Source organism: Lontra canadensis, unplaced genomic scaffold (assembly GCF_010015895.1).
Source record: "Lontra canadensis isolate GAN:19392208 unplaced genomic scaffold, GSC_riverotter_1.0 scaffold159, whole genome shotgun sequence".
NCBI lineage: Eukaryota > Metazoa > Chordata > Mammalia > Carnivora > Mustelidae > Lontra > Lontra canadensis.
In genome coordinates, this window is record NW_022631153.1 from 1,194,298 (window position 1) to 1,207,044 (window position 12,747).

A 12,747-nucleotide genomic window follows, 5' to 3' on the forward strand; every position below is an offset into this window, starting at 1 on the left:
ACATTATCACTAAATCCAGTGGTCTTTCATTTGAATGCTTTCTCTTTCATCTTTTTATGGCACTAAAGTTTTTAAAATCATTCCTTCTGCATTGAAAAACTATTCTACTGAGATTTATGTAACATTATACTTGCTTAGCTACCCTCCTACTTCCCCATGGAATCATTTTTTTCCCCCTCCCTTAAAAACCTTTCTTCTTTTGATCTCCTAATTGTGTGAAGTCTTCAGGCTACTACTTGAGCAAATAATACCCATATTTAAAGTGGTCACTGGTGCCCCATTATTTCTACCTTCCCAAAGTCTGATTTATGAAACAGTGTTCCCACAAGACTGCGTTAAAGAAATGAACATCCAGGAGGCACGGCAGACACTCCTCTTGCCTGTGTGTTCTAAAGGCTATAAAATTAAATATTCTCTTTCATGATCTTAGTTCCAGATGGAGTGACCATATAACACAAGTCTGGCCAAAAAGGAGTAAATGAAAGTCTGTTCACCCTTCTTCCTGTTTTTGATACGGACCTGAAGCAGGAACTGCAGTGGACAACCTGGGATTTTGAGGAAAAAGCAAAGTGATTTGCAGAAATACCAGCTTCCACATTGCAGAGCGCTGAATGTTCTGAGTTCTTGTTAAGTAAGATGAACAAATCCCCATTTGTTTGGACTGCCATAATCACGTGACGAATACCTAACAGCTGACCAGAGTCCTGACTAAATATAAAAATGCAGACCATTTTATGCTCTTCTTAGAACTTCAGAATGCAGAGTTGAATATTAAAAAGAGGCAATCTGGGGCACCTGGGTGGCTCAGTGCGTTAAAGCCTCTGCCTTCGGCTCAGGTCGTGGTCCCGGGGTCCTGGGATCGAGCCCCACGTTGGGCTCTCTGCTCAGCGGGGAGCCCGCTTCCTCCTCTCTCTCTCTGACTACTTGTGATCTCTGTCTGTCAAATAAATAAATAAAATCTTTAAAAAAAAGCAATTTATTTAATTTTGTTCAATAGATCATCTCCTAAACGCAGTTGATCAAGGAGCCCTTTTCTTCTGTATTATTACAACCCCATAGAAATGAGTTCCCTGCATCATTGCTTTCAAGGTGTGATCCTTAGACCAGCAACATCGGCTCCATCTGGAAACTTGTTTAAAAAACCTGAACCTCAGGCCGCAGCCCCAAATCAAAAATCTACATTTTTAACACGTGTGCCATTAAAGGTTCAGAAGCACTGCTTTGGGGAAACGCTGGTTAGAGGATAAAGTACAGCTAACCTTAAGATTTTTATGTGAACTATTATTCAAGATACCTATTATTATTGTCCCTGAATACCTATTCACTTAATAATCACATAGTTCTTATTCACTGCTTACCTTGCACAGAATTATTTGAAATACTTGTATAATCCTCAACCTAACCCTAAGGGCAGGTACTATCATAATCTTCATTTTACAGATGAGATAGCTGAGGCCAGAGAAGCTAAAAAGCTTACTCAAGGTCACACAGCTATCAGGTGGCAGAATCCTTAGTTTAAGGATTTAAGGGTCACTAAACTCTATTGCCTCTCTAACCTGTTGTTGTTCCCAAACTTTCCTGCTTTGTGTACTTTATACAGTGTTTCCCTTAGCCTGCAATGATTTCCCCTATACACCCAGTTTAAAAATCTCAGCTCAAAAAGTTAGTTCTTCCAGGAAGATTTTTTATCCTTTCCCACCAAACCAGGTCAGGTCCCCTGCTCTACCTTCCCCAGGAACGTATTTTTCCTTTATACCATCAGCTTTTAAAATTATTTATATATTTCTGATTATATGGTTAGTGCATATCTTTATTTAAAAAATGAGCTTCACTTGGGCTTGAACAGTTGGCACTCAATTATTTTTCAGACTATCTTGCCTTTATTCATACTTTTGCTCTCACTTGAAAGGTTCTCTCCCTCCACCTCACTTATCCAAGTTCCAAGCTCTATCCACAAGAAACGGAGGCATGGTAGCAAAACATTGGATTTTGGATCAGAATTTGAGTCTGAATTTGGAGTTGAGTCCTTGTTCCCTGGCTTACGAGCTTTGTAACTTTGAGTAGTCACCAAGTCTCAGATCCACAAATGTTCAGCTTGTCAGTTGTGGGGGGGTGGGGAGCAGTGGTGGTGGTGGTAACAATACCTTACAGGGCTGGTGTAAGAATTAAAACGAAGTGTTAACCTACACAAACGCCCTAAAAATACAGGATAATATTTTATAGCGATTAGGACCCTAAACTGTGGTGATGAGTTCCAGCTCTGTAGTCAGAGACCTGCATTCAAATTCTGACTCAAAGATGCCTGGGTGGCTCAGTTGTTAAGCGCCTGCCTCCGGATCAGGTCATGATCTCAGTGTCCTGGGATCGAGTCCCGTGTTGGTGCTCCTTGCTTGGCAGGGAGCCTGCTTCTCTTGCTACCTCTGCCTGCTTGTGTGTACTCTCTCTCTAGCAAGTGGGTAAAATCTTTTAAGGAAAAACAAACAAACAAAAACCAAATTCTAACTCATATTTATTGTCTCTGCAGTTGATTTGGCAATCTGTTACTTACTGGATTTTTTTCATGTGTGTTTTCAATTGCATGTATACTCGATTTAATATGTATTTACCCAAGACGTGTTATATATTCTGTGCTTTTTATTTTTTGTTCAACATAAGCGCTTATCATAACCTTCTGCACATAAGAATTCAATAATCTATATTTATTTGAAGAATACAAATATTTTCTGTACTGAAAGTGCATTAAGGAATCAAGGTAAGTGGGAATGAAAAGAAGTACCCATAACCGTTACCATCGTCATATAGGCACGTATATGTTCAGAAGTGCTATTTTTCAAATCACGTTAAACCTAGACTAATTACAGAAAGAAAGCCCACCAGGGAAAATTAAACAGTATTTGGAATAAAATCATTTGGCCTAATTTTCATCACCACAGCTTTCAAAGAATACCACCAACCATGCCAGGTATGCCAGACAATCCCATTGTCCGTTTTGGCCACGTAGGACCCGGTGTAGTATAAACCATTCAGGTTTGCGGAGTGACACCTAGTGGGAAGAAAAATACACACAAAACAGTCAGAAAAATCGCCCTCCTAAAACCCTTTCATTGGCTAGCAAATGATCAAATCATTTTGACTATGAACCCTGCCATTTTGCCAGACAAGGGAATATTGATTAATTTCCAAAAGTCAGGAGATTTCTACAACAGATGTTGTGTTTTTTTTTTTCCACTGATGGATCTTAACTGCTGTAACAAATCTTAAGATACAACCCAGGTCACCTGCAGTGTCCTGTAAAAAAAAGCATTTCTGTTCTTAATGGCTTTTACACAGAAAAAGGGAAAACAAGCACACAAAAACACGACTTTATAACCTTCAGCCTTTGAAAGCGTGGTGCTGGTTAACAAAACCAATGGGGCCAGGCACTCTCCTGCCAGCTTCCCTGGATAATTCGACTTGGACATTCATCTTCTGTTGCCGATACTCAGTTTTGCACAGCAAACTCCCTTCCTCCCCCTTTAAAAATCGCCAACGTGTCCATTATTTTAACCTCAGGGTAGAACAAAACCTAAACCACCACTTAAAGTTTTTCCAGCAATTAACCAACAATCATTTGTCTGAGTAGCCAAGTTAATTTTTTAACATATATCATTCTGATCTAGATAAGTTGGTTGACTGATCATAAATTTTAAAATGTCCCACTTCCTCCTTTAAAACCTGTACATTTTGCCCCTGGATAACTAAGAGCACGTAATAATTTTCTGTGTACTCTTAGGAATGAGTTGCTACCTATTTCTTTATTGATTAACCAATGAGAAGATGGCAGATAATAGGATATAAGGAGAACATTCACAAGGGATAGTTCTGAAAAAAATCTTTGGAAAGTACCTAAATTATTGAATCAAAAAAGCATATAATGTAACCTAGATGCTGAGTTTTGGCGTGGATCACTTAACCAGCTTAGTGATTTGCTATTGCTGACTCTCCAGTCTCCTGATTTAACCGGATATAACTGAAACCATGTATGCTAACTCTGCAAGTATCAAAAACTTACTGTGTTCTTAAAACTGCATAGAAAGTAATGTTAGAAAAAAGTACTTTAAACTGAGCCTCCTGATTTTATATTTTGGCCTATCTCTGTTTTCCTAGAGACATTTACTATGTATACAATTTTTATTGGGTCTGTGATTTGAATCCCATTAGGAAAATTGACTGCATGGTAAACATAAAAAATCTTGCTATTCTAAGACAAATTTTCCAGCTGTTTCTGAAGCAGCCTGAACTTGCAACTAGCTGGGGAGATGCCTGGGGCTCCCTTGGTGAAGTGGCTGTGGGCATTTGCATGAGCAAAGCAGACATCCACACTCAGTGACTGGTTTGCTATGTGGCGAAAGGATACCTTGTAGGTGAGGGATGATTATGAAGAGCCACATTTCATGTACGTTAGAAGAACTTGAGGATGCAAAAAAAAAAAAAAAATGAGGGTAAGGAAGAAGAGGATGATAGGATTAAACAAGAGGAATTGGAGGCATGGTAGAAATAGCACCAAACTTCTGGAGCAATTGACTTTTTCTCCACCTTTACTGATTTTCCACCTGTACATACATATCATCTCCTTTGGCTTCAAGGATAATGAAGGATTCTTTGGCAGCCCCGGCTACTGACCTGCCTTTCTTTGTCATTTCTGAACCCCTGTATCTAGAGTCAAGTAAATCATTTATTTGCCCATGTTAATATGTGCTGGTTGTCCTTTAGATACAATAGCAGCCAGTCAATGAGGAAAGTTCATGGTAATGTTAACTGATAGGATTGTTATTTCCGTGTCTGGCCTTCTGTTCCAAATCAAACATTAAGAGATCTTGCAACTTAGTGATTTATGGATAATAAGTTTTACATAATGCTGATCATTTTTACATATGCTAATTTAGAAGGACAGGGGAGGAAAAAGGAGGAGGAAGAGAAGCCTTTTTAAAAGCACAAGAAAACCACCAGGGAAAAGACTCTCATCACCTTTGATTTGCCAAGATGGAAAGACACCGTTGTTTCTCTGTCCTCTCTCACTGCTGTATGTGCTCTAGTCCCTTTACAAGTGACCAAAAATTACATGGACTCAAACTTTTAAAAAAGCAAGGTCCAGAGAAAACTCTGTTTTTTTTACAAGCACTTAGTTTCAACTTGACACGCCACTCTATCTACCACTAGCTGTCTTGCCATAGAATCTACAACTCCAAAAGCAGCACATCCCATAACTGATGTTCCTGGGGAGGAATCTCATACTTTTAGGGAAAATTAACATATTCCTTGTCTACCTCCATTTAATAAGATAGAGAATTGCAAAATGCTTTAAAAGTACTTACATCACAAAAACAAGGTTAAAATTTGGATTATGGAACTTAATGCATAATCTTCAATAATATGGAAAATCTGACACTCCAGAAACACTCACTTACTGAAGATTCCATAATGGAAAATCTTAATGTCTAGACATTTTGAGGTGTTCCTTGTTTTCTAAAGAGAAAAGCCATTCAACACTTGTGCACTGCCTAGCAGTGGGAGCACATCTGCTTTGCAGACATAGCAGACCCATCAGGTTATTTTTAAGGAAGACTGTATGAAGTTTCCATTCTTGCCTAAACTTTGTAATTACAACAAAGGGAGATATCTGGAAAGCATCTTGGGTGGAGAACAGTTAAACAGTCAAGAATACCTGGCCTAGAGAAGAGAAAATATTGAGGAATATAATAAATATCTTCTCAACCATTGCCTGCAGGGTTCTGTTGAAAAAGATTTACAATTGCTCTATTAACTACTGAGAAAAAAATCTGGCAAGATATAGGAAGGCAGATTTCAAGTTAATAAAAGGAAAAACTGAGTGCAATTAAAAAATGGAATGGACTAGCTGAAAAAGTAACACTGAAATATTCAGCCAGAGGGTGGAATTAGGTGTCAAGAAGATTGTAGAAGGGAGGGGCGCCTGGGTGGCTCAGTGGGTTAAGGCCTCTGCCTTTGGCTCATGTCAGGATCTCAGAGTCGTGGGATCGAGCCCCACATCAGGCTCTCTGCTCAGCAGGGAGCCTGCTTCCTCCTCTCTCTCTGCCTGCCTCTCTGCCTACTTGTAATCTGTCTGTCAAATAAATAAATAAAATCTTAAAAAAAAAAAAAAGAAGATTGTAGAAGGGAAAACAGCATGGAGGTTCCTCAAAAAGTTTAAAATAGATATACTGCATGGCCCAGCAATTGCACTACTGGGTATTTACCCTAAAGATACAATCGTAGTGATCTGAAGGGGCACGTGCACCCAAATGTTCATAGCAGCAATGTCCACAATAGCCAAACTATGGAAAGAACCTAGATGTCCATCAACAGACGAATGGATAAAAAAGATGTGGTGTGTGTGTATATATATATACACACACACACATATACATATATACACACAGTGGAATACTGTGCAGCCATCAAAAGAAATGAAATCTTGCCATTTGCAAGGACGTGAATGGAACTAGAGGGTATCATGCTTAGCGAAATAAGTCAATCAGAGAAAGATAATTATCATATGATCTCCCTGATATGAGGAATCTGAGAAGCAGGGTGGGGGGGTCGTGGGGGGTAGGGAGGGAAAAAATGAAACAAGATGGGACTGGGGAGAGAGACAAACCATAAGAGACTCTTAATCTCACAAAACAAACTGAGGGTTGCTGGGGGGAGGGAGGTGGGGATAGGGTGGTTGGGTTATGGACATTGGGGAGGGTATGTGCTATGGTGAGTGCTGTGAAGAGTGTAAGCCTGACGATTCACAGACCTGTACCCCTGGGGCTAATAATACATTATATGTTAATAAAAAACTAAAAATTTAAAAAAAGAATATTGTAGAGGAAATTTCTCTATTGGGAGGAGCTTGGATTCAGTGATGTAATGGAAGTCACAGTGATTGAAAAGTAGTTTTACACAGAAAAAAATTACAGAAAATAACACGGCCATTTCATATGATAGGAGAAGGTGAAGACCAAACTGGTTATTAGAATGCTGAAAATATTTCTCCTATATAAATGTTCTCTATATCTTAATGTTAATTTGTGGTCAACTGTTTATAACTCACCCATTTTTGTTTTGCAAGCAATTTTTGCATAAGTCGTAATTTGATCTATTTCTATAACACCTCTCAAGCTTTATTAATGCACACAATGAACAAATCTTCAAAAATACTTCATCACTGAAGAATTCTAATAAGGATGATTACTTAATAATGTGAGTACTACAAAGGAGACAACATTACCTCATGTTATAATTAATGCTCACCAGTGAAATATCATCAACGCCATCACAACTATGTTTATAAAATGCAAACCTGTTAAACCACCAGCCAGACCGATCTTCTTCCGCACAATTCCCTTCATAGTTGTCATTATCTCTGTCCCGTGTGCTGAATTTCATTCTTTGATGACTACCCCACCATTTCACCTCAGGATGAAGATTCCCTCCAAGGGAGTCTCCGGCTGTTCCAGAATATTCCCCAATATTCAACTCATAGGAATTCTAAAGGAAAAGAGGCAACTTCCACTATCAATTGTCACAATAATGCGTTAAATTAATGTTAAGAATTAATATTAATGTTAATAATATGTTTATTTAATAACCAAAGAACAGGTCCTATTACATATCTTTGTTTCCCTGACTTCAGGGTTTATATTTTACACATTAATTCATGATGTTACTTATCTGAAAATTTCAGTACCTTTTCATCTCCAACTTTGAAAAGTTTATATTGTGCATAACGGCTATTTTTTTCAAAATCTGCAAGGTCAATTTTTAAAGTGTAGTCTCCTGAAAAAAAAAAACAAGCAAGAAATTATAAGATATTTCTGATGTGTGAGATGACATTGGTTTTAAAACAACTCCTGGCTCTAATTTACTTAAACCATTTCCTTCTGCCATGAGTCAGTTTTCAAAGAATTAACAGTGATTCCAGTGTGTTTACAACATGAATATTTTATTGTGTATTTTACTTGAAAATAGCTAGAAACACAATATTAAAGGTGGGAGTTTTCTAGAGATCTATCACAGGTAAAAGCTAGTGCAATTCACTTGACAAAGAACAACAGAAAATAAGTCATTATTTAGTTAATAGATTAAGAAATATAACAATGAGCAGTGCCTTTGTGGCCCAGTGGGTTAAGCGCCTGACTCTTGATTTCAGCTCTGTTCATGATGTGAGATCAAGTCCTGCATTGGGATTCACCCTGGGTATGGAGCCTGCTTAGGATTCTCTCTCTCCCTCACCCTCTGGCCCGCCCCCTACTCACACACGTGATCTCTCTCTCTCTCTCTCTCTCTCTAGGAAAAACAAACAAACAAACAAACAAACAAACCCTAACAATGAAAGAATAGAAATTTTAAGAAGTTTAAACATTTATCTTCTTTTTCTTACTTTCAATAAGAATGTTGATCTTAAAAGTAAATAATAATTGAACTAGTTGGTATCCTCATAGTGATCTTCTTTTCTCCATTTTCTCATCATTTCTGAATCACAAAGACTATTCTTTTTTTTTTTTGAAAAACAGAACTATTGTCAGGAACCAGAAAGTTATAAATCAAACTAATTGTTAGATAATATATATTCTATCCTTCTACTTTGACAACTAAAATTTCACAATGACCTATAAGACTGGGTTTGAATTTAGTATCTTAGTCTCTTTGGGGTTCCAAGCCAGAATGTGGAGGACCAGGGAGAGAGACCCTCCGGACCCCATCACACAGGTCTTATGTATGGTCTGCCTCCTCTTTTCTTATCTCTATCTCTATCCCCATCACTCACAGAAAGGGACGTTGTCCACATTTGTGGTTGTTCCAGGCTGCACAGGAAAGCTCTGTTTATACCCCCACTAAAAGCTGTTGTTTTGCTTTCCCTCAGGCTTAAGGGTGTACTCACCAGAGGGACAATCTTTTCAAGGAGGAATAGATAATGCAGGCTCACAGAGGTCCTGGAAACAAGCTCAGGGCTGTTTGGGCAGGGATTGCTGGATTGACCCTTACTGAGTGGGGCGGAGTGTGGGCTCTTGTTGGCCTTGGCACTCTAGCCCCACAGACCCTTCCTCCCATGGAGCTCTCTAATGTGGGATTCTGAGAGAGACCCTCTAATCTCATCAAAAGGCAATAAAGTTTATCTGAGCCAAGACTGTGAAGTGGATGAGAACAGTAAGGCAGGTTAAGTTAACTCTCCAAAAAAAAAAAAATACTTCTGCATTGTCTAAGAGATATGAAGTCAGACTCAATGTTTCAGGTAACATCTTAATATCTTTATGGTCGATAAATAAATATAAATGCAATTATAGACCATTCCTAAATTAATGTTATTGCAAACATTTCCAGTCAAAACTTATGTAATGGGCACAAAGCTATTTTCAGAGGAAATTCACTAGCCTTAAGTGCTCTCACAATTAAAGAATTGCAAAAGCTTGGGTTTTCCTTGGGATGATATGATATGTGGTTGTGAAGCCTGAAACTGCTAAATTCATTTTTACTGTCATGGGAGTAGGAGCCTGAATACCAGTTAAAACATGAAGGGGAAGGAGATGTGTTGGTAATGTGCCTCCGGGTAAATAAGCATTTAGTAATAATCTGACAAATAATTTTGAACTTTAGAAGGAGCCAAGAGTTACTTCTTAAGGTTTTCATAGTTTCAATAAGAAATCAGACAAATATTAACGTGCAAAAAAAAGCAGGTATGATAAGTGTTACATACCTATCATAAAACACTCCAAAGTAGGAAAATAAATACACTGAAGCAAGGGACATCTTATGTAAATTTCGAGAGCATTGATCACAAGAAGGGCAAGCAAAGAAAAGTATCGGGCTTCCAGGATTATCTATCCTCTCTATTATTCTGGTGTCTCAAAGATCCCTATAATTATAATCCAACTTATGAATTATGAATATAGAAACAACAATCACTTTCCTTAACTTGGATGAAGGAAGCAAACCCTTGCTTTTATGTTTAATGCATCACTGATGGGATAGAGCACGCCTTCTTGAGCAATACAATTGCCTTTTATAAAACATTCTGAATCAGACCTGAGTGGACATGTCTACAATCTCAGATTTACACTCGAGGCAAGGAAGGGAATGACGTGGAGTAAATGATCATGGAAATGAGAGGCTCAGAAAATTCATCACACTAATGATATTCTAGACAAATATTGAACCCTAGTAGAAGATACCCAGGCAGTACATAAGACATGAGGGAAATTGTACAGGTGTCTTCAATTTGAAATGTGTCAATAAAATAAAATAAAATGGCTCAATGGAGGGATAGATATGTGATTAAACTAATAAAAACTAAAATGTTAGTGTAGAAACTATGCGGTAATTTGACTCTTCTTTCAGTTTTGCTGTATCTTCGAAATTCTAAAAAATGAAAGCTGAGGGCGGTGGAGACAGGGACATTTATTACGGTATTTATTTGCAAAAACAGCCCCAATGCCCCAATTGTTTGTCTCAACCTTTGCGATATGACTTTGTAACTCCTTCCATTAAGTCTATTTCCTTCCCCTTAAAATGTGCTGGTCCTGTGACTTGCTTTTACCAGAAGGAGGCAGTGAAAATGACCATGTGCCAGTTCTAAGGCTAGATCTCAAGCAACATTCCTACTTGCCCTCTCTTTTTTGGAACTCTGCCTGAGCTACAGGAACAAGTCCAGGCCGGCTACCTGGAAGAGAGACTGTATAGAGCAGAGCCCGATCATTCCATCTGAGGGCAGCCTATAGCAGCCAGCCTCCCACAAACCAGGGAATTGGTCACAGACCCACCAGCAAGCCCAGCCAACATCAGCAGCCCTGATGAGCAAAACTGCCCAGCCAACTTGTACATTTGTTGAGCAATGATAAATGGCTGTGACTTTAAACCAGTAAATCTTGAAGTGGTTTGTTATATACTGTTACTGTGGCAATAGATAGCTGACCCAGTATAGATATTTTGAGGAACTCAAGGCATTAAAAAAGGAAGGAGGATGACATTCCATTTCTTTTCTGGAAATAGAAAATAAATATATGAGAAATCTCCCACCCCCAGTGCAGATCTAGTTTCTTTGCCTCTGGTCCTAGTTTTCAGTGGCCATGTTGCATAAAAGGGATGATTGCCCAGAAGGGATCATTGCCTGCAAAACACAACAGTTACTGAATTGGTTCCGTTGCCTGTCATTTAGTGAAAAACATTTTATTGTTGTTTTTTTTTTTAATTGTACTTCAGGTGAATTTGGTAACAGGCAAACCTTACCTTGTGTGGTCAGTAAGTGAAGATTTTTATTTCCCAGCCAATATTCACCATTTTCCCGAACAAAATTTCCAAAGCCATTTTCATAGTCATTCCAGCCTCTAAAAAATTTAAAGTGAAAGCTGATTTTAGCAAAACCCAAAAGGACCTTTGTAGAACCGAGGCGCTCACCCCTCCCAACTACCACCACCATCCCCAGCATTTTTTCAATTAGTAAATGCACTTTCAATATTCTTTTTTTTTTTTTTAAGATTTTATTTATTTATTTGACAGAGATCACAAGTAGGCAGAGAGGCAGGCAGAGAGAGAGGAAGAGAAGCAGGCTCCCTGCGGAGCAGAGAGCCTGATGTGGGGCCCGATCCCAGGACCCCGGGATCATGACCTGAGCCGAAGGCAGAGGCTTTAACCCACTGAGCCACCCAGGTGCCCCCTCAATATTCTTATTTAGAGAGTGAAATACTAATTATAGACCTCAGGATGTAATTTTTAAAAGGCTTAGCTTTTTATGAATCTCACACATGCTACTCCAAATAAATACTATGTCATAATTAGCACACCTGTTAAAGTTCTCACTGCCATCAGATCGTCTCTGAATTACAGTCCATCCTCCTCCATCAGACATGTCACAGTAAACGGAGAACATTGTTGGGCTCTGGAGAGGTTTGATTTTGTAAAATCCACTGCGCTTATAACCATCATTAAAAATCTCTGAACAGTCTGTTTGCAAAACAAGGTAATATAATAATTTGTTAAGTGTCTTCCTCCACGCCCCCCACGAGAGCCTCTAGATAAGATTACTCAATACTAATGGAGACAGATAAACACATGGTGCAGATAATTAGCTTTTTAAAATTGCATCTTGGACATATTCCAGTAGATATTAGGAAAGTCTTATTTCCTTTCCTACTATTTAATTATCATCTGACTCCTTGACATGATCATGAAAATAAAAGAGGGATTTGGTTTCTCATTTCTGATTTTTATGGAAAACAATTAAAAAATTATATATGTTCAGTTAATTACAGTGTATTTAATTGGAACTTAGAGTTTTATCTGACAGAATAGTAGAAGTTATCTCTCCTAGGAAGCTGAAATGAAAGTAGAAATATAGCCTCAAACAAATAATTTAATATGGGTTATCTTGACTCAGAGGATTATGAATCATTCTGAACAACTTGAGGTTAATTCAAAATAGTAATTTTCTTGTTAGATTCTTATAACTTCCCAGTCTCAACAGATTTTTTTTTTTACTAACCCAGTGAAATTTCTAACAGTCCAGGCATTCTTAGATGTTTTTGTGAAAAACTGTAAGCTTCTGTTATTCCTTTTATTCCTATGTTCTTCTCTGCCATATTTCTTTGATATTAAAGCAAACATATGTACCAATTTGTCAGCAAAAAGTAGTATCTATTTCTTAAATTACTTGAGGATAAGATAAATTAATAGCCCACTGGGTCTCATCTAGGCTGATAGGTACACACT

At 38.2% G+C, this 12,747-nt stretch overlaps 1 protein-coding gene across 1 annotated transcript in view; it reads right to left on the reverse strand.

Annotated features, from left to right (window-relative positions):
* Positions 1-2,530: 2,530 nt before the first annotated feature.
* Positions 2,531-12,747, reverse strand: part of FGL1 (fibrinogen like 1) — a 29,506-nt gene continuing 19,289 nt past the window's right edge. Inside the window, exons 4-8 of the mRNA XM_032844944.1 lie at positions 11,823-11,982; positions 11,269-11,366; positions 7,733-7,821; positions 7,346-7,533; positions 2,531-3,043 (exon numbers count right to left, since the gene is read on the reverse strand). Of these exons, the coding sequence (XP_032700835.1) occupies positions 2,884-3,043; positions 7,346-7,533; positions 7,733-7,821; positions 11,269-11,366; positions 11,823-11,982 (695 nt within the window). The 3' untranslated portion in view covers positions 2,531-2,883. The remainder of the gene's footprint in view (positions 3,044-7,345; positions 7,534-7,732; positions 7,822-11,268; positions 11,367-11,822; positions 11,983-12,747) is intronic.